Genomic DNA, 21,281 nt, shown 5'->3' on the forward strand with positions numbered 1-21,281 from the left:
GACGCACCTAAAGGGTTCCGACTCGTGGACGTCCAAAGCGGCGCCGCGTATTCTGCCTTCTTTGAGGGCCTGCGCCAAGGCCTTCTCGTCTACCAGGCCGCCTCGCGCCGCGTTCACCAAAAACGCGCCTTGACGCATCTGCAACAGATTAAAATTTAAAAAAAAACAACATTATTTTAAAGTGTAATCATAAGAAAAGTCTTTCTAAAATTTATATTGGGTTTTTGTATTCTGGAAAAAAACTGACTAAATTTGGAGATATGTAGTTGTACTACTAGTAGTAGTATTTTTAAGGTGACTTGATTGATTTGAGTGTGTGTGCATATTGTACCTGTTTGATGGTGAAGTCATTGATGAGGTGGTGGTTGTGCTCATTGAGGTTGCAGTGCAGAGAGACACAGTCGCTCTGGTAGAGGAGGTCCTGCAGTGTGTAGACGCGCTGCACCCCCAGCGAGCGCTCCAGCCCGTCCTGCAGGTACGGGTCGTAGAAGATCACGTTGAAGCCGAACGCCTTGGCCCGCATGGACACTGCTTGCCCCGCACGACCTAAAGGGGGACAATCGACAGAGTGTAAAACAGAAAATGCCATTTGTCGGCAAATCTTGGGAAATAAGTCCCGCACTCACCAAATCCGATGAGGCCGAGCGTCTCCCCCCGGATCCTGGCCGCCCCCGAGGCCACCTCCCTAATCTGCTCCACGCTCTGGACCCGCGTGCCTTCCCGGAGAGCCTGGTAAAGCCAGGTGTTCCGCCTGTACAGGTTGAGAATGTGACAGAGCGTGGAGTCGGCCGTCTCCTCCACGGCCGCCGAGGGAATGTTGCACACGGCGATGCCTGCGGGGAAAAAGATGTCAGGGGAATTCCAATGGTGCCCGCCGCCCCGGACGGACAGACGGCGCCCACTCACCGAGTTCTCCGGCCGCCTTGATGTCGATGTTGTCGTAGCCGCTGCCGATGCGGATGATGATGCGCAGCGCTTTGAACTTCTCCAGGTCTTCTCGGGTCAGCGTGATGGTGTGGTACATCATAGCTCCCACTGCCTCGCTCAGTACCTGAATGCAACATTTGGTCACACTTCTTATTTAAATAGCAAAATGACATACACAGTACATTTTATATGATATATTCACTTACACTAAATGCCAAGAAAATCACAATCAAGCAACCATTTCATCACTATTACCTACTATACAAGTTTATTTATGACCAATAATAATAACCTTACTTTTTAAAGTCAAGCGGAACAAGTGGACAGATGTCAGTCACTAAAAGTGTGCTGTTTTATTGCAAGTCGCGACTTCCTTTGTCACATTGTTCCAAAAGCGTGGTGACGGCAAAAAAACAAAGCTTTTTTTTTCTCCTCGGGATGGAAGTGAATTTGTACTCTCCGTCATCTAAATGCAAATGTCTTGTTGTGCAAGCGTTTAAATAAGAAGCTGCCAAATCGGCTGTTTGTCACATTAAAGTCAAGGTGGCGTAGCGAGCGCCTTTAAAAATAACAGGCTTAGATACACAAAACTAACCGCTAACGCAATTAACTTCACCGCTGCGGTGGATTAGAATGGAATTTCTATAGAATGTTTTTTTTTTGTGTGTGTGTTTTTTGGGCTTTCAGGAGGGAAAGCGGACACTCAAGCCAAGGTTAATAAAACTAACCTTTTGCTTTAATTCCTTTCTGGTATGAAACTGTTTATTAATTGTGGAGACAATGTTTTAGGTAACATTTGCGGCATGTAAATGGAAAATCAGGCAATTACAGACTTTCATCTTCGTAACAGAAAAGATGTAGATTTTTTTCTTAATATTAAGTTCATTTTATGGTCTTTGTTGGTAGAAATGTCTTCCTTGCTAAAACAAAACATGTTTGAAGTCCTATTTTAGATTAGATGAGATAACTTTTTTCATGCTGTATTCTGAAAATTTGACTGTCACAGTAGCAAGAGGGTGAGAATAAATACATTTTAAAAAAATTGTGGATGGACAATTATTCATTGCCATGAACCTCAAGTTAGCAATGGTAACGCCATATGTTTAATATAGACTAAACTTTATGGATAAACTTTAATCTGACATGGTAACAAACAATAAATCTACTATCTAAATCTAATAATCTGTGAAAGGAAGTGTGCAGCCTTATATAAAGTGCGGTCTTGTATAATGACAATAAAAGCATTCAATAGGCCATCAACTGCAGAATTTTAACTGGGCAATAAATGGCAACCCTGCAAATTTACCCACTTCTTTTTTTAATTTCCCATGCGACATATCGACTTATCGCGACAGGCTTGATTCACCCAACGAAAAACCTGGCATTTTTATTTTAGTATAATATCTTACTAGTATCTTAGTAAAAAAATAAAAGTAAAAAAACAGACCTTTTCATGAATTTCCTGCGTAGATTGAGCATCGCAGAAGGCCACGGTTGCCAGGTCCTTGAGGATGGGCATCTCCACCGTGCAGTCGCGTCCGTCCAGCAGCGCCACCAGTGGACGCGGGTGCATGGGCCCGTTCATGATCTGCGGCCGGATACCTGCGGAGGAGACACGGACGTTTGAGTTATTTGCTCAAGGGAACAAAAACAGGAAGAACTTTCCCCTAAGTGACCCGCACGGTGGCACACATGCTTAACACACACAGCAAATGCTGATACTGTATCTGCCACGTTACCCGGCAACAGGTCCTTTGATTCTGTGAGGTCAGCACCTCAATCATCCAATCGGGTCAGATCTTGGCCATAACCCAAAATAAGATTAGATAGAGCAAGGAAAGGTTTTGGATGACTACTGGCCGATGTCTGTTGTCATGGTGATTGCACGATTTGGATGAGACGTGATTTTTATTCAACGGTTGATGGAAATCATCATCTTTTGTGATTTTGATTCATTTCAAATGAATGGCGGATGTTCGGGTAGGTGAGGAGAAATTTTGCCATTAAGGTTTGAGACCTTTAAATGGGTTTTAATGAGATTTGAGAAGATTTGAGATGAAATTTAGGAAGAAAAATTGCATTTTAAGAAAAGAAAATGCTAGAAATGGCAGCAAGTGTTTTAGCTTTGAGGCATCCAAAAAGATTAAAAATATATAGGAAAAAAATCTCATAAAGCACTGTTGCAATCGCAGAACATTAACACCCACTTGTCCCCCCCCAAAAAATCCACCCGAAATGTAATGTCGTAGCCTCTTAAAAAACAGAAGCGACCAATATTTTATGTTATGACTAAAAACCCATTTTTATGATGTTCTGCTTCCTGGTTTGGCTTCTCACTTTGTTTCCTGTCATCGCTCTCCTGTGTTGAAGGATGTTTTTACAGCCATCTTGTGACTGACTTTACGAGTCTGAAGATAAAAAGATGATTTTCTTTTTTTTAACTAGAGACTTTTATATCAGTAGCGTTAACAATATGACTGTGTGGGACTTGTAATAAAAGCAGCACTCCATCCAAGTGCCTAAGCTGGATATGATGAAGAGAGCTACATGAAAAGGAATGATCATAAAAAGAATAATGAGTGACAAAGGACCTTGAAAGGCAACTTTGCTTGCATTATTACTCGCAGGTGCTTCCATATACGCAAAAAAAAAGAAGGCTGGCCTATGTGTGTCTCAATATATCCAACTTGTAATATATCCCAATAGGTTCTCTATCGATATGCTCCCATTAAGAATCAACATATCATTTTTAAAAGCAAAAACTCAAAGAGTCGCCATATTTTCAGGACTAATAAATTGCACCAACCAAACAATGCATAAAAGTCACATTAGGATGATTTAAACTTTTGTTATCTCATGTATGCTAACAGAATGCAAATATTTCCAGATTATTTTTTATATTTTTATGGAAGGGGGCCTGTGCAACGATATTTTTCACCATATTTTTGGCAAAAAATCCATCATTTTCAACACACTTGCACTAAAAAACCTCATTCTGACTCCTTTCAAAACCATATTTTGCCTGCACGAAAGCAATAATTCACCAGATTCCCATGATAACACTTCCTGTCGGTTTATTAAATCCATATCTGCCCCCAATTTAGTTTTTTTTTTTAACATTTTTTCTGTCATTTTGAAGATGGCAGACCATATTTTTGGCAAAAAATCCCATCATTTCCAAGATACTTGGACTAAGAACCTCATTATAACTCCTGTCAAAACCATATTTTGCCTGCACGAAAGCAATAATTCTTCAGATTCCCATGATAACACTTCCTGTCAGCTTATTAAATCCATATCTGCCCCTCCCTGCATCCAAACCGCAAAAGCTGGACGGCGAGGGAAACCAAAACGAAGCCCAAAGTCTCCGCCTCCAAGCAGAAAGTCAAGTATCATCTTGCTTTTAAGTAAACATGGGAAAAGCACATGTAAGAGCGTGACTGAAGATGGTTTACATTAGACGGCGGGATATTTAAGGCTGGTAATGTTTTGGATAGAGTTACAAAGTGCTGGTGCCAAACCCCCATTAACGTACTAAAAGCGTTTTTATCATTCCCCAACAAGCGGCGCTCGGCGTTTCGTCCGCGAGCGCTGCGTTTAAACAGGTCCAACGTAAATATGGCTTTATCTGACAGCAGGTCAGCCTCTCCGCTGGAGGTCTGCAGGGATTTTTTTTTTTTGATGTGCCGCTGGGAGCTTGAAAGCGCCATCCATGGCGTTCTCTGGCCAACGCTAATCACAAACTGAATGATTCTCCAGGAGCTATGAAAAGTCTTTTTTTTTTTTAGGGGGGCGAAGCTGGCAAGCGAGATCTCTTAACCACAAATGGATTGCACATGTTGCAATTGAGAAAAGAAAAACACTTTGGATTCTAATAAGAGACAGAAAAGGGAGGGGAAGGAGAAAGAGAGCATTACAAGATATGTCGTTTTCAACAAGTACAATAGTTTGGTTCAATTTTGGTTTTTCTATTGTGGCCAAATTATTACAATTGACGTAAAAAAAACAGATACATTTGTGTACCTCAATTAAGAATGTAAAGCCCGATTATGCAATTATATATTTTTTTAACAGGAGGAGATTGTTTTTGTTAGTTTAATTAGATAAGTCAGATTGAAAAATATCTACAGTCACATTTTTTTCTATGAATTTATAATAGAATTAAATACACTAATTTTAAAAAATATTTGTAAATTTCCCTCATTAAAAATGCAGTCATAAATTAATAAAATGTTCATACAAACATGAGATTTTAAAAAAGAAACAATGTTGTTATGGCATCAACAAGCATAGATGTCCAATTGATTTAAACTGGGTTAAAGGGTTGGTTGTGAATGCTCATTTTTCAGTGCTATTGACAGAACTACTAGTTGAACTACTACTACTACTACTTTCAGTTTACTAGGAGATGTTGGTATGACCAAATAAAGCAAATCTGGCTTAGCCCTATTGGTATTCCCTCCCTCCAAGAAATCGCTAGTATTCCATATTTCACACTGCCTATAACATTGATCTTTAAATGAGAAAGTATCTTTCATCTAATGCCACACTTGAAGTCTGGCATTGAACCCCCTAGACAGGAGGTGACCCACTTTAGGGATGGCTTTATGTCCATTTCTACTCAACTTCCCGTCAATTCAAAAGGGGAAAGGTGCTGAAATGCACGCCTCGGGTGCGCGCCCCCACATCGGGCCTCTCCATTAGTGGAACAATAAAAGTGCAAAAACAAAAGGAAGTGAGGAAGATTTTCCAACGGCGCGATGAAGTGGAGGCCACGGCGGCGGTCGTCGGGTTCACCACCGACATTCGCGGGAAAACTTTTCCGCGCTTGACCTCGAGCCAAGAGAGCCTCAATGGGCTCGGGACCAACAGCTGGTTTGGGTTACCTAGCAACTCTCAAGCCGGGGGGGTTCGAGTTTGGCGAATGAGAACGCGAGTAGGACGAGTAGCGCTGTTGGGGTTCTTTGTGGCAAGTGCGGTGATATTAAAGTCTTTCCAAACATGGAGGGTGAGCTAAGGAACCCAAATAAGCAGAAGGTAGCAGATTTGAAGAAGAGCCGACCAAGGTATAAAGAAATGGATGACTTTTAAGGGAGGGACAAGTTGCTGGTGGGACGTCACTTTGGCATTTAGGAGGCCAAGAACAAAAGTGACTTTCATGAGCTGAGAAATTATCAAGATCTTTTTGACAGAATCTGGATGAAGGTGATAACAAGGCATTTTTCTATCCAGGATGAGAAGAAGCAAAGAGTTCTATTTCTAAAGTAGAAAATATCATGGGTGAAATTGGAACCGGTAAATCCTGTCAAATCCTATTTTTCTCATTTAAGTGGTTGCCGCTGCTGCTGCTGCTGCTATTTCCTCAAAAAAAATGCTCTGTGTACGAATATTACATGTTGCTCTACTTTGATCAATAATTTCTAAAAAGAAATAGTCCTACGCAGCTGACATGTTGGCCTTGTTAGAGGTCTGTTCTTTGGACAAGACATGACTTAATATGTGGAAATTTGCCAATTTATGGCCTATGACTTTTCTCATATATTTTGCCAATATTTTTAAAACCAGTACAAATAATCCCCCAAAAATTCCTGTAACTAGCAAGAGACCAATCATAATTTTTTGTATCAAAGTTAGTCTTGTTGGTAATAATAATACACGATGCTCTATTACTGTTTTTAGTTCCTAAATAGCCACTCATTGGATATAAAGCATTTTTGTTGGAGTTATAGCAGTCAAAAATCACCATTATACTGGAAACTTACATGGCTACTGGATTGGAACATAGCTACAAGTAAAACAAGTGCAAATTTTAACATTTTAACCACATTCCCCTGCCGACAATACAAAACATTCAACTTTAGTGCACACATACGAGTTACAATAGCGAGGGGGGGCCTATGTTCCTGGCACTGTCTATTTTCTGGAGTGGCTTTTATGATCCCTTGGCATCGGGCAAAAAAATAGAGGGCTCTGTGTGTGTGCAATCTTTTTGTAGGCCGACTTCTCTTGTGTGAGCCAACCCGCACCCCCCACCCAATCTTCCTTTGCTTGGCCCCAGCTGGACCCTATCAGGGCCCCGTCTACACCAGCAGCCTATCGCTTCTTCTACTATGTGGCCACACAAAGACCTTGTTTGTCCTGCCGCTGCCCTCCTCTTCCTCCTCCTCCTCCTCCTCCTCCTTTCCTCCAAACTTAATACAAGATGCACCGTGGTGGAACAAAAAGAGAATAAGGGAGCTTGATATCAGTAACAAACACAGGAATGGAGATAAACGCTATCACTGCATGATACCAAATCATCCATCAGTGCTTACGAAAAAAACGAGCAATTACGTCTATACAAGTAAGAAACACATAATATCCACCTAATAGAAATGTCAAGACATGCACATTCGCCAACATCCGGTCAATTCAAAGACCTAAAAACAAACATCTGACCAAAACGCACTCAACTTATTCTATTGACACATTTAGCATGGGAAGGGAATCCAAAAAAATCAACTAAATGGTCAAACGTCCGCATCCAACAGACTTTTCTGCCAGGATGACACTCATACATTTGTCTCTGGCCTACAGATGATGACACATGACAACCTTTCAATCCCCCCTCCCACCCTCTCGATGCTCGTTGCAGCAGCAGCAGCGCGGCGCTCTCAAACACACGTATGACACACTTCATTGCAAATACATTACGAAGGCTCATTAGCCGCCGTCGCCTCCTTCGTCGAATCTACTACATTTATATTTTTTTCTCCCTTATCAAGAGAGGCGTGCTTGCCTGGGAAATGCTGCTGTCGCCACATTCTTCTAATCAGGAGCGGCACATGGTCCACAGAATAGTAATAAATAAAAAATAATAAAAAGTGGACGTTTTAACGGGATTCTTTGACGTCCTCCTCCTCCTCCTCCCTCCTTGGTCACCTCACCCCCTGGAGCTCCATGTCTTTTATTTTCCTCGTGGACGAGAAGGGGATGCAGAATGGATGGTTCCCAAAAAAAAAAAAAGAAATATGCGCTTCTTTTAATCTCCAACTGAAAGGGAAGCCCCCCCTCGAGCCCCCCCTCCCCAAAAAATGGATTTCTATTTGTCTGAAGCCAGCAGCGGCAATCACTTCTCAATGCGCTCCTCTTCTTCCTCCTCCAGATCGCTCGCACCTCCCTCTCCTCCTCCTCCCTCCTCCCACCCCCCCTCAACCCACCACGCTCTTGGAGGCGGCAGGTTTTTGGTCTTTTCACTCAGACGTCAGGCAGCCTTTTGTTGCCAACCACACAGAGAGAAAAAGAGAGAGAAAGAGCGAGAGAGAGAGAGCGAGATAGAGGAGGCAGAGGGGAAAGGCAACGGGTGGGGGAAGAGGACGGAATGGAAAAGCCCAAAAAGACAGAGATGGGAGGGAATAAAAATACTCAAGGAGGACCAGTTGGAGCTGGTGTCGCCTCCCCCTTTCTTCTCTTTTACAGTTTTTTTCTTTTTTTTCAAATCCCTTTCCTTTTTTATTAGTGCTGATGTGGCCTTCAGGGTCCTTTAAGAGTGCCAGACCCTTTTGTGTGCGCACACTCAAGCTGTTCACCGTGATATCGCTCATTTTACACATGTCAATGTCATTCAACTGTGAATACGAGCCACATGTAAGCATGTATGGGGATATTATTGGAAGTTGAAAATGTTTGGTAACATTTAATGAAGGTTAGGGCTTGACAATGGCAGCGAGGGGCTACATCTTTGGCAAACAGTAGTAAAGACGCCTATGTCAACACACACCTTGGCAAGTAGAACATATGAACTCTTGGAGATTTAAATGGGGATTAGTGAGTGACAGCTTAACTTGGTTACAACCACTACTATGCGACTGTGATTGACACTTTAATTGGATTTATCTAATGAAGGTCAATAAGGTAGTCCTACAGGTTAGGACGCTACAATCCATTCACTATATGATTTTAAACGGAATAAAAACTGAAACACACTAGTTTTAAGCCCTAAAAACAAAGCTGATGAATAATAATGCATTCTCTTTGTTACTATTTTTAAAAAATGATACAAATCAATCAAAAACATTTTAATCTTATGGAGAATATTTTTGATTTTAGCCTTTTTTAAGGAAAAAACTACAATGAATCTGTTTTAATGCCATTGATAGCCAGTCCCAGTCAAAATGGATCTTTAGCCCAGCCAATTATTTCGTGGAAGTGTAAATTTAACACAAAATTCCTCTTTATCCACCAAAATATTAAGCAAAACCTCACAGTATGATAAAAACAGCAAGCACGGGTCCATACAAGAGACTTCAAGGTGTTTCATTGTTGTTCTTTGATTACAACTTAAACACAGAAACTAAAGAAGAGCCATAGTTAAAAGAAAAACAAGCTCTCATTCATGACAAGCCAAAAGACAGAAAGGTCAACTGTATAATCCCGTCCTGAAAATCCGTCATCCCATCTGCCCCCCCCCCCTGACGAACGCCTAAAGTACAAACGCTATTCTGTGCAACGGGGACGCGAAGACGAGAGCCTCGATGGCCAGAAAAGAAGGAATGAATGAGATCGCACAGCTGCAAGAGGGAGACAGATGTTCAAGTTGGGGGGTAGGGATTGGCCCGTGTCAGGACATAAATTTGTATTCATTCCTCGTCTGTGTGAAAACGCTACTGTGGTTTTTTTTCGTCCACTTTCTGCAAAAATTTACAACAAAAAATGTGTTACCAAGTCTACGCTCTAAAAGCACAAATCCAGTCAAAACCGAGGGATCATGGAGGGTTGGCAGTGAGGGATCCCAACATATGCTCTGGTTTTTAGTTCCACATTCCAAAAACATGCGTGTTGACGTTTGTCAGTTTATTATTCGAACAATTAAACTGGCGACTAGTTTAATGTGCCACCTATTGGCATGAAACCAATAGGGATGACGCATTTTTTTTAAATCAGCGGTTTAAAAAATATGGGTGTTTCGAAATTGTTGCATTAACAAGTCATTAAATTTCATTTTTTTCTCATTTAAATGTTAATTTTAATGGGATTCAGCGGGCTCATCTTATCAGCAAAATGGTGAGCTTAAACGGAAGAAAATATGAAATGATTGTTTGTTTGACTGGAAAGAAATTATTGATTGAATACAAAAAGTAAAGTGGCTTTTTAAAGTCTCTCATATCTTAAAACCACCCATCAGTGGGAAGCCATACTCTCCATTCTGTGGTGCTTTTAGCAAAAGACAGACGTGAAAAAAACAAAAACAAACATCATAACAATAGAAAAGTTCTTAGTCCCTAGTTCTATGTTGACATAATTCTTTCATTTCCCTTAAAAAAAAATCCATTCCTCCACTGATCCCTCCAACACAGTGCAATGGTTTCAAGATGAACAAAGATGGCCTGAGGACAGTTTTCCCAAAAGAAGATAAGGAAGAGTGAAAATAAGAAGTGGAGTGACGCATGGATGCAATCCGTGTGCACGTTATCCTTTCATTAGGGGAAGAGGAAATGATCCTGCCTGGTATCAAGGGGAACAGCTGGTGTGGGAGAGAACCTCTGTGCCACTTGCCAGCAAACACACACACACACACACACACACTCACACAACACACACACATGAGCAAACATCAGTAGTCCTGCAAGCTGTAGAAAGCCAAATGGGAGGAGCTGCTGTTACTTTCACACGTCTTCTGTTAACGATATTATTAAAGCTCCCACCCTACCACAACAGTACAATGGGGATCATTAAAACATGTTTGTTATGGTCCGGGTTTTGAGATCAAGCTAGACTCTTATGAGGCTATTTGACTCCAATTGAACCCGTGATAAGGCTAGAGGCTATTTTTTTGGTCATTAAAATGTATATATAGAGAGGCCTCCATTATGGACGCCCCATAAAATATCAACGTTGGTTTTCGATCATAATTTGTTCTAGAAGGTTTTCCAAATTTGTTCGAGTTGAAAATCTATTTTTCCCATAATAAATAATGTAAATGGTATTCAAATGGTTACAAAACACTATAAAAATATTGCAAAAAATGGGAAAAATGGGGAGCTGGTGTTAAGCAAACAACAGAAGAGTACTTTTCATTTTCATTTTGACCTTTTAAAAAAAGTCATGGCTTCAAGAGTAAGATAAATAAGGCATCCATTATAAATGTTGATCATCTGTGATTATGAAATGTTCACATTATTTGTTCATGTAAATTATTGAGTAATATAACAAGCCTTTCATTTTTTTTTTTAAATATTCGACAGCTGCAAGACATTTTGGGGCAGGTTATCGCACTCACATTCATACCAAGGAAAAATTAAGAACATAACATGCATATTTTGGGAATCTGGCTATTAGATAAGTACCTAAAGAAATCCCATACAAGCACAGAGAAGAATAAGATCTAAAACTAAGAGGCAGATGTGGTAAGCAATCATTCACCGAGCTGCACAACTATATTATAATTGAATTTTCAGATTAAAATTGAAACAGGGAATAGAAATGACCACTGCTAGACTTAATTCCAGTAAAAGTAGCAGTATTTCAATTGCTCTCCATTTCCCTTCGTGCCATGATTTAAGTTGCATCTTGGCTACTACACCAGTGGCCGGGAGCTGAAAACATGCAAATGTAATCCTGTGCTTTCCATCCTTTCGGGTCAAACGGAAGTAAATATTTATCCCTTGTATGTGAGTGACAAATAGACACACAGCAAAAACAATGCAAAATGACTATCGAGCCAGAATCGGGCCAAGGTTTGCACAGTCTAATAAATCTCACTCTCGATGTAGCGAGTCCAAGGTTGACTGACAGCTGTCAACGCCTTCTGTCCTCCCCCCCGTCCGCCAGCGTCAATCATCAGTCCGAAGCAGGACAATATCCGTCCCTGCCCCCTCCCCTTTCCCTCCGTTGCCTAATCCTTCACTCGGCGCGTTGACCCGCTCTCTCGGTTAATACATAATCTGCCATCCCAGAACTAATACTCGCCGACTCTCCCCCCCCGTCATCGAGCGACGGGAAATCACGGCGAGTGTGTCACGCAGAGCGGGACTGACCTGCACTGGCATTGGACGGCCAAGTCCGACGAGAACCAGCGCACCTCGGCGGGGTGGAAGTAAGGAAGTGGAAATCCTACTGTGCCAAATATGGCCAGCATGCCCACGTGGGGGATGGGAAGCGAGTGCTGGTTAGTCATTTGGAGGCGGGGTCTTGCTCAAGGGTATTCCGCGCAGCATCAGATGCTAGGTCAGGGGTGGGCAATCTATTCCACAAAGGGCCATAGTATTGGATGCAAGTTTCTTTCTCACAAGAACATATTTTCAACTTTTTTTTTCCAATAAAAGGAGCATAAACTCAAATAAATTGGTTTTGTGGTTTTTAGTAAATGGCTGTAAATTTGCGATTAATGATTCAAGACAGTATTTCGATCTAGATACTTCCCGTAATTATGTTTTTTTCAAAGTTCAGCAATACTTTTTTGTTGAAATGATGCTATAAATGGCCACAAAACATAGTTTCCAGGGTACCAAATGTACTGTACGCATAATAAATGAGAAAACCGCAAACGTATCTGCAAATTGGCTGATTGTGATGTATGCATTTCACAATCGCTGCTAATGACACCAGTGTTTCAATGAAGGAAAGGCCCAAAGGGTCTTAATAGCCCCCTCTCTTACACATTATATAATCAGAAAGACAATAAAATGAGCTTCATTAAGAAAGCTTTTGCAGTGCCTCAGTGTCAACCTCCTGGCTGCGTGCAGTCTCTCTCAAAAGAGGACAGAATGACAGTATTTGTGGATTAGTGCAACAGTGGAAACGCAGGATCTAAAAGGATTAAAGCACCCCTCTGTCTTGTCACTATGGCGTGCAGAGGGAAAATGACACACTCGAACATTGGCCATCAGCACTGTAATTTGATTTTATCGGCGCAATGATGAGAGACCAGGTTGTTATCATTCGGAACTAAAATACACTCTAGTGTTGCCACCCCAAAAAAGCAAACGGGATATTAATATCAAGTCTTATACTATCACGATACTAGATGCATTTCAGTTTTGTTGGGTAAATGTAGGCAAGGGTGTTCAGACTATGGCTTTAAAGCCTTCTCTCACATGCATTATCATAATGGAATAATATATACAATGAGCTTTTAGGGGGGGTCCTGAATTTAACAGTAATGCTATAACAACTATTGTGCAAGTCCTCATTGCTGCAGCAGATTATACAACATGGTTGTACAAAAGCAGCCAATGGTGTCGTTTGGTTCAGTTGACAATGTTACACACTAATGAGTGAAATGAGAAACTAAATCCTTGCTAGGAGACTGGCAAATGACTACCGACATGAACAAATGGGAATTAGCAAACCATTGCGGCAAACAACCAAACAAATTCAATGTCGGCCTCAATTAAAACTACCAAGTTTAGACTTTTCACCAAATAGACAAGCTAAAGCAGCCACAAAAGCAATGAAACAGTTTTTATAAACATAGTGACGACTGACAAACGCAATAAAACTGCAAAAAAGATAAAACTAATAACTTGTTGGAAAACTATTTTAAAAAAAGATTACTTGTGTCTGGAGATGCCATGGTGGACACAATGACTGGTGGACCAGTGCGCCGACTTAGCTTCTGGTTAGCAGCCACGGCACTTTGTCCTTGAGTGGGGCCTCCCAAAGGTACCAAAACATTGTCTTGTGCTGGTCCGCCACTCTTCCGAATCAGTTGGGGACTTGGGTGAGGGCTATGCATGGGTGACAACGGCAACAAGCTTCGATCCCTCTTCATTAGCTCCATGGGCACCGTGTAATTGGTAGAGTATGCTTTGGGTACCTGCTGCGGCGCTTGAGGTAAAGCTGGCATGGATACGGGCATCTGCTGGGGCATACCCGCCGGCATGGCATGAATAGAACCGGCTATAGCAGGCATGGATCCGCTCATCTGCTGCGACATGATCTGCATACCTTGCACGGGAAACCCTTGCATGGACATTCCTGATGAATATGCGGACATTGGCCGAGAGTGAACGGGCACCATGGCGCCTACGTATGGCCCTGGGGAACGAGGCGCTTGGCCTGAGAATCCTCCAGAGGCTTCGAGGAGCTGCTGAGAGGGTGCGCTACTGGGCCGTCGGCCTATTACTTCGCCCATCCTGGGTGAGATGGTTTGCATGCACCCAGGTGTCTGGGGAGGGATTAGGTGAGGGTCGATATGCAAAGCCTGTGAGGGATGTATAGGCTGGTGGTGTTGATGCTGTTGCTGGTGAAAGACATCGGAACGATGGCTAAAACTGTTTGAACGCCCACGCATGGGTGTCTGAGGTTGAGAAGGAGCTGGCGGAGCTTCAGCGGGTCGTTTGCAGTTGTGCACCACACGAGAAAGCACACGGGCCTGCCCCAGGTTAGGCGCCACGGTACGCACATCATTATCTTCCATGACAGCCAACATGCTAGTGGAGTCAAATCCCTGCTGGATCAGCAAAGAGATGGTGCTTTCAGAGATGCCATCGTTTCGCAACAAGGCAAGAAACTCTGGGTCTACTGTCTTCTTGGGATCCACAGGTAAAGGTATTTGGGGCGCTGTGGGTAGAGGGGTGGGAATGGGGAGAGGGGGTTGAGCAATTGGAAGGGCAGTCGTTGGCAATGCCTGTAGAGGGGCAGGTGCAACTGGGACCACTCCAGCGGTCTGCAAGGGGGCGGGCGATGGAGGAGGAAGTGGAGCCGCCATGGCCAGTTTTGGGTCGGGCATCGGCATGGTGTTTGGAGGTGGCAAAGACTGTTGCATCTGTTGATGCAACTGCTGCTGCTGCAATTGCTGCTGTTGTATTTGTTGCTGCTGCAATTGCTGCTGTTGTATTTGTTGCTGCTGCAACTGCTGCTGTTGCATTTGTTGCTGCTGCAATTGCTGCTGTTGTATTTGTTGCTGTTGTATTTGTTGCTGCTGCAATTGCTGCTGTTGCACTTGCTCCTGCTGCATTTGCTGTTGCTGCTGTAATTGTTGTGGGTTGTTATAGGGTGTGGCTGTCTCCTGCCTCATTATCATACCTTGACTAGAAGGATCCACCACTAGGCAAGTAGCAGCTTGCTGTTGCGGATCCAGAGGACGACCGTTAACATCAGTATAGACAGATGGACTAGCCATAGGTGGAGGCTCACTTGCATACCGAGGTGATGCAAGGTCCATGTTGTAGTGTGCAGGAGTTGCATCTCGGGAGGGCCTGCGTTGACTGTCAGGCATCATCTTGGTAACAGCAGTTTCTCTGTAAACCCGATTCACCTCGTGAGTTGGAGTAGTTGGAGGAGGAGGCATATTTGATGCTGGGGCTTGAGGTCCTCCTCTCACGCCTTGGGCTTGATCCCACCCAGCACGAAGCCCAAAATGGGAGCCTGACCTGCTAAGTGGAGGAGGTGCTGGACCCTGGTGCTCCGGCCGGTAAAAACCCTCAGGTGGACGGGGAGTCATGGCCGCTTCGTTTGGGTAGTAATCTTGATGTGGAATGGATCCTCTGTGAGCCATGGCTGCTCGTTCGTAGTGGTTCAGCTCTGGCACAGATCCCTTCCTCTGACCCCCGGGGTAAACCTGTCCGTATTCGGGGTAGATATATGGGTCGCGTTTCAAATCCAAGTCCGGAGGACGCACCCCAGCAGGAGGTTCGTACCACCCTCCTCCCCCCTCGCCGTATGACAGAGAGCTTCTCCGACCAGCTATTCTCGCCTGCTGCTCGTAGACACTCTCAGCCCTGTCCCAGTGACCCTCATTCCCCCCTAAAGTGTCCCAACTGTGGGATCGACCGAGACTTAACTGTTTGTTGGGGACGAGCATTGGAGAGAAAAAAGCCGGAATAACAGAAGAAACACCACACCAAAGCAAAGTAGTCCACTTGTAGGAGTTGTCTTGTCTCGTTGAAGTCTTCGTGTGTACTGGCACCAAAAAGTATTGGAGGGGCAGTTCCAGATATCGCAAAAAAAACAAAGCGGAGTTTAGAATATTCACCTGATATCCGGTTGTAATATTGTACGTCCCTAGTATCAGGTGCCTCCCCCTCCAGCTGATAGTCCTTGAATTATTAATCTCCGGTTACGCTGCCTTGGAAAGAGGACACCGTACGTAGACACAATCGGGATCACACAAAACACTGTACACAACCTAGGCAAGACTAGGTTGAGACAGGATACATGATTGAGCCACCAAATGTTGGTTCCAAAAAAAAGGAAAGAAAGGAGGGGCTAGGTTGGTTTAGATGTAGGGACAGGCTTTTGCTAATCCAATAGGTTTTATCTCTCTCTTCTTTGGTACATTTTACCCGCTTCGCCGATTGCTATGAGGGATTACAACAAAATAAAGCCCGTTTAATTCCACTTCGGGCTGTGACGTCACGTGAACCAGAAATGACTGTACATGGAGTAAGCACGGGGGTCTACGACCCTGAGCCCGCCGGTTTGCGAAACTAAAATGCTCACCTACCTGATGCCGATGATTTTTTCACCAACAGGCTCCAGCCATCCGTTTCCCCGGTAGAAGGAGGGAACCCACTCAAAGCGCGATGGAATGAAATACGGTTCTCTCCGTTAAGTCTCAAGCGCTGTCAGTAAATGTCAAATCCATTCAGATTGGAGCCTAATCCTCTGGGCCTCATGCTAGATGGAGAGCTTCTACGCAACTGTTGGACACCCAGTGCGGAATCTACCCCAGCCTCTCTGTAGCTCATGTTCACTGCCCTACTAAGAGTTAGTTAGGGCTTCCCTATGCATAAGAAATGGGTTAAATAGTCGCTCAAGTGTTGTATACGCTTGGGTTTTACTGCTCTTCAATAAAAAATAACCAACGAGCCATTATCTTAGAGAAATAAAATACAATGGATGCTTTTAAAAACATATTGCATGATTATCTATCTATTGTTTTGGGAAATAATGGTGCAGCATTTACTGCTGCCTTTTCTTTCATGTATTTCTTGTAAATATACTTGAGCATAAATCTCAAGAGATTTTTTTCTTTATAAATCAATGCCTTAAATTACAGAAATAGCCGGAAGTGTCATTTGTCACCTACGACGGCAAAGAAAAATAGCTTGCATCGATTTTAATGCGCAGACAAGGTTGAGTTAATCAATCTGCTGACATACGAACAATGTGGGCAGACGGAGTCAATACAAAAACAACAGTATACATTTTTAAAAACATTGCTTTTAGCTAGAAAAATCTTATATCCCAAGAGATATCTGAAGTCTCAGCCTTGGCAGGCTTGTAAATGTGAATAAAAATGACGTGCTGAGTTAAGCAAACACAGAGCTGCGATAAAAATAAAAAATAAATAGTGTCTCTTATGATCGGAACCAAATTGGCAAAACTAATGTTGAAAAAAAAATCGGATCAGATCGGAACATGGGGACATCCCTAGTAAGTATTCCTTCGTTTTCCTTTAAATCTGCTTTCAGACATCATACATCGAGAAAATACCGGTTAAGATGAGCTGGAATCTACCCAGCACGAGGATTGACATAGGGAATTGTACTGGTACATTACCGGACTAAAAGCAGCCGAGAATATAATTGTGCCCTCTGCTGGTTGCTACCACCGACAGTGAACTCTAGTGTGACATAACGACAGCAACATAAACCTATTAAATTGAATGCCAGATGTGATCATATTGCTAATACAACTACCCATGCCGAATATCAATCTCACCGGGTTTTTCAGTTAAGAGTCAAATCGTGCCGGGATCAGCAAAAGCGCAAAGTCTATATTTTCCTTCAAGTCAGCTTTTCTACCAATAATCCAACTCCCCGCGGCCTCTTATTTGACCTACTGAGGCAACAGGTCAATGTAATACTGAAAAGGTTATTTAGGAAAAGTTAAGACGATTGTGGAGAAACCCAAGCACTGCATCAAAGCCCACACACAAGATAGCTGCATGATTGTGACACTATAGTGTGCGAGATTTTTTTTTTTAAGCTCCACCCTGCTGCTCCACAAAGAAAAGTGGGGTGTGAGTGGATTTTAGGCAGGAGACTGGAAAAAGCTCAGTGTATGTGTGTGTGTGTAGAGTAGTGATGACCTCATATGAGAGTGGATGCCAATATGTGAGGATAAGTGGGGGAGCAAGGGCAAAGAGAAAGAAAATACTCTTATTTTTCCCCTCACTTCTATCTATCCATAAATTATCTACATTGCTAAGTCTTATTAGGACAGTGGATGGTCGATAGCCCAATTTTTCAGTACCAAAATAACGTTGGACAAGAATTACCATTTAAATGTATTTTTACATAGCAAATAAACTTGATAACCCAATGCATTAAAATTGAGCTATTTTAGCTGTGAAATGTTAGACATTTCACCCCTTAATTTTCAATAGCAATTAGTGGACTAGAGTGAATCCCATTACACCCCACATAAATTGCCTATCAACGTCACATTCACAGCTATAGGTATTTTAAACTCTGAAATACATCCTATGGCACATCATTACATCAGATCACAATTTGTTTCCATGACTCCTATTGCTGAACGGCAAAACCCAATGAACGACCTGTCATGTGATTGATGGCAACACATTATAAAAGCTACTCATCACCATTTGACTTGCCAACTAGAACGCGACGGAATCACCATGACGAACCACTTTGTAAACATAAACACCCCCGACAAGTTAGTGATAGGGAAATTCAACGGTGGGTATGGGTGAGGTGCGGTGCTGTTGCCGCTGCCAAAATGCATCCTGGGAAAGCAGATGGTGCAGACATAAGGAAGGAGGAGGGAAGTGATGCCCACGACAGGTGTTTGCCACATTTCCCTCACTGCCATCCGACTCGTCTTGGCATCTTTTCCGAGGCACAACAGACGGAACACTTGTACGACACTCGGACTGTTAAAGTTGTACTGACAAATAAAAATGGTATATCTCAGTTTGTCTTGGAGGCGTACTACCATAAAATAATCAAGTTATGATCAAATATATATATTTTTTTAAAGATATGCAAGGGCAGGGATGACGACTGCGAGTTATCTTATTGGGCATTTGACTATTTTAGGGTGGAAAGGAAGACAAGGAAGGGCAATGAAATAGTTGAAATAGACTCACCTTCACAAATTTTGTCGAGTCGTTGGCGTTTTACTTTGTGTTTGTCGGTCAAAGCCATGCTCCCGTTGTTCTTCTCCAACGTCTCATCCAAAGATGTCCAATGCTTATTCTCTTGGTTTAGTGATTTTCTTTGCCTGAAAAATGACAAATACAATATAACAATTAATATAGGAGTTGTTCTTAGTGTCTAATGAAATTTTTAAAAAAATGCCCTCCCAAAAAATACTCCAGTGCAACATATAGTAGTTTTTCTCCTCTTTTTGTAGCAGACTATAAATCTGGCTGGTGTGACTTATAGTCCGCAAAATACGGTATTTCAAAAATAGAAGCATTTAAAAGAGGAGACATCCCTAGTGTTTTCTTATAATTTACATTCATGAGTGATGCGCCTCTAAAGAGCAATCTTCTAATTGGTTCCCGCTGACGCCCGCGGGAGGTGGTCATGTCTTTTTTTTTGGGGGGGGGGCTCTTAGATAGAGAAAAAACGCAAACAAATGCACACACACGCACAAACAAAGAGAGAATGTGGGTCAGTTAGTCAGCAGAAAGGATGTGGTTGCATCAGCAGAATCAAGACATCAAGAGAGGAAAAGGAAAGGAGTGAATAACACAGCAGGATGAGTACAGTATCGTTCATCTTCCTCCCACGCGTTTTTCTGCGACTCGCTTCCCGAAGGCCGCAGTCTGTCGCTCGCCCCAGCTCTCGTGACATCTTCAACCGCTATTATAATTGGGATGTTTAGTGGTGAGCAAGCAACATGAGGGAATTTTTGTGGCATTTGTTCAGACGTTACGTGAGTGTAGTGGCGTTGCTGGTGTTATTTGGTGTTCGATGGCGGGCACTTTCGCATTAAAAAGGGAACTTCCAACATTGGAGTGGGTATCGGAGAATAGGATTGTAGTGAGTGGTTGGTTCCAACCTTCCATTGTGGTTTTTGTATGTTTTTTACTCTAATTTCCTCCCACATCCTCAAAAACATGTATCATGGGAGGGTTGAACTCTCTAAAATGTATCTACTAGATCAGGGGTGGGCAAACTTTTGGGCCCGGGGGCCACATTGACTTTAAAAATTTGACAGATGGGCCGGGTCAGCACAAGATACGATACATATAAAAAAGTGCATCTGTTAACAGTACATATGAAACAAACAGAATAAATAAACTAAAGTATTAACATACTCATCACTCATTAAAGTAAAAAGTATCATTCATCTCATTGTTTCCTTCCATTGGCAGTCCACCAGTTCAGTGTAGCCAGATAGGCTCTAGCACCCCACAATGGTTTACTTTTTTCCATAAGAAATTCCCCCAAAAAATCCAACATTAATACTATAAATATGCTACCAATTACGTCAGGTAAAAGAGATGTGATTCCTTCCCTTATATGAGAAACACAAAAAAGGGTGTTTTTAAACATTAAATTGCGATGATTGGTGCCCTCCCAACAATGCAGAACTTACAAGCTACTGACTTTCGAGCGCGCTATCGATTTGGCTCAAGCTCTCAGCACCATGTTGACACTAGGCAGTTCATCATGTGTGGCAGCGAGGTTGTGCTAGTCAACATGTTGCAAAAGAATACCGCAGCAACATCTCAAAGCGGCTGCTTAAGAGGTGATGATTTATGCCCTAAAAAGTGCAACGTAGCAAAAAGGGAGGCGGCAGCGGCGGGGTGAGGCCGCCCGCGTTAACATTTTTCGCCTCTCCTTAAAAGAAGCAAGTTAAGAACTCCGAGGGAAGCGTTAAGCTGTCATTCAAACTGCTGATTTATGATTTCTGCTGTATTTCAGCATGGCCACATCTGTCTCTCATATCATTTTCACACCACCTAAGATGTAATAATAAAGTAGAGGCACCCCGGATCACAGTTTTTTGCACCGCAGTAGACGGAGAAACCTGATTTTCAGGCTGTAGCAGTTTATTTATTTGATAATGTAGTTCAAAACATCAATCTTTTTGGATATTTTCTTGCTTTGTACTTCATACCGTTTACTCATTTACTGCTGGTGACAGCAGAAAACGTTAATGTTATTTAAACTGTGGAGGCTGGCATGTTTCAGAATAAATAAATACATTTATCACTGGCGGCCTTCCATGTGAAAATGTATTAGATGTCTATCTAGAATAAGTGACAATTTTAAAACTGAGAGGATGTCAATACTTGCTATTGAAACAGCTATACAATACTTGCAATCACACTAGTATTACAAGACTAAAAGTAACAACTACAATAAAAATAAATCACTTTTTCCAGCATATTAATAGGCAGCATTTCTATGACAATGATCAGGAAGATTGACAATCAATTTTAAAAA

General features: G+C 42.5%; 1 protein-coding gene across 6 annotated transcripts in view; it reads right to left on the reverse strand.

Moving 5' to 3' along the window:
* Positions 1-21,281, reverse strand: part of ctbp2a (C-terminal binding protein 2a) — a 31,770-nt gene that overhangs the window by 2,175 nt on the left and 8,314 nt on the right. For 2 of the 6 annotated variants that reach the window (XM_077729578.1, XM_077729580.1), the window contains exons 2-7: positions 18,968-19,101; positions 2,375-2,529; positions 907-1,051; positions 627-833; positions 332-546; positions 8-138 (exon numbers count right to left, since the gene is read on the reverse strand). In XM_077729578.1, coding sequence (XP_077585704.1) covers positions 8-138; positions 332-546; positions 627-833; positions 907-1,051; positions 2,375-2,529; positions 18,968-19,025 — 911 coding nt within the window. In that variant the 5' untranslated portion in view covers positions 19,026-19,101. Of the gene's footprint in view, positions 1-7; positions 139-331; positions 547-626; positions 834-906; positions 1,052-2,374; positions 2,530-7,705; positions 8,084-11,667; positions 11,762-13,461; positions 16,088-18,967; positions 19,102-21,281 lie in introns of those variants that run through there. The other 4 variants (XM_077729574.1, XM_077729577.1, XM_077729579.1 and 1 more) reach the window with 4 other exon arrangements.

This window comes from Stigmatopora nigra, chromosome 12 (genome assembly GCF_051989575.1).
Source record: "Stigmatopora nigra isolate UIUO_SnigA chromosome 12, RoL_Snig_1.1, whole genome shotgun sequence".
NCBI lineage: Eukaryota > Metazoa > Chordata > Actinopteri > Syngnathiformes > Syngnathidae > Stigmatopora > Stigmatopora nigra.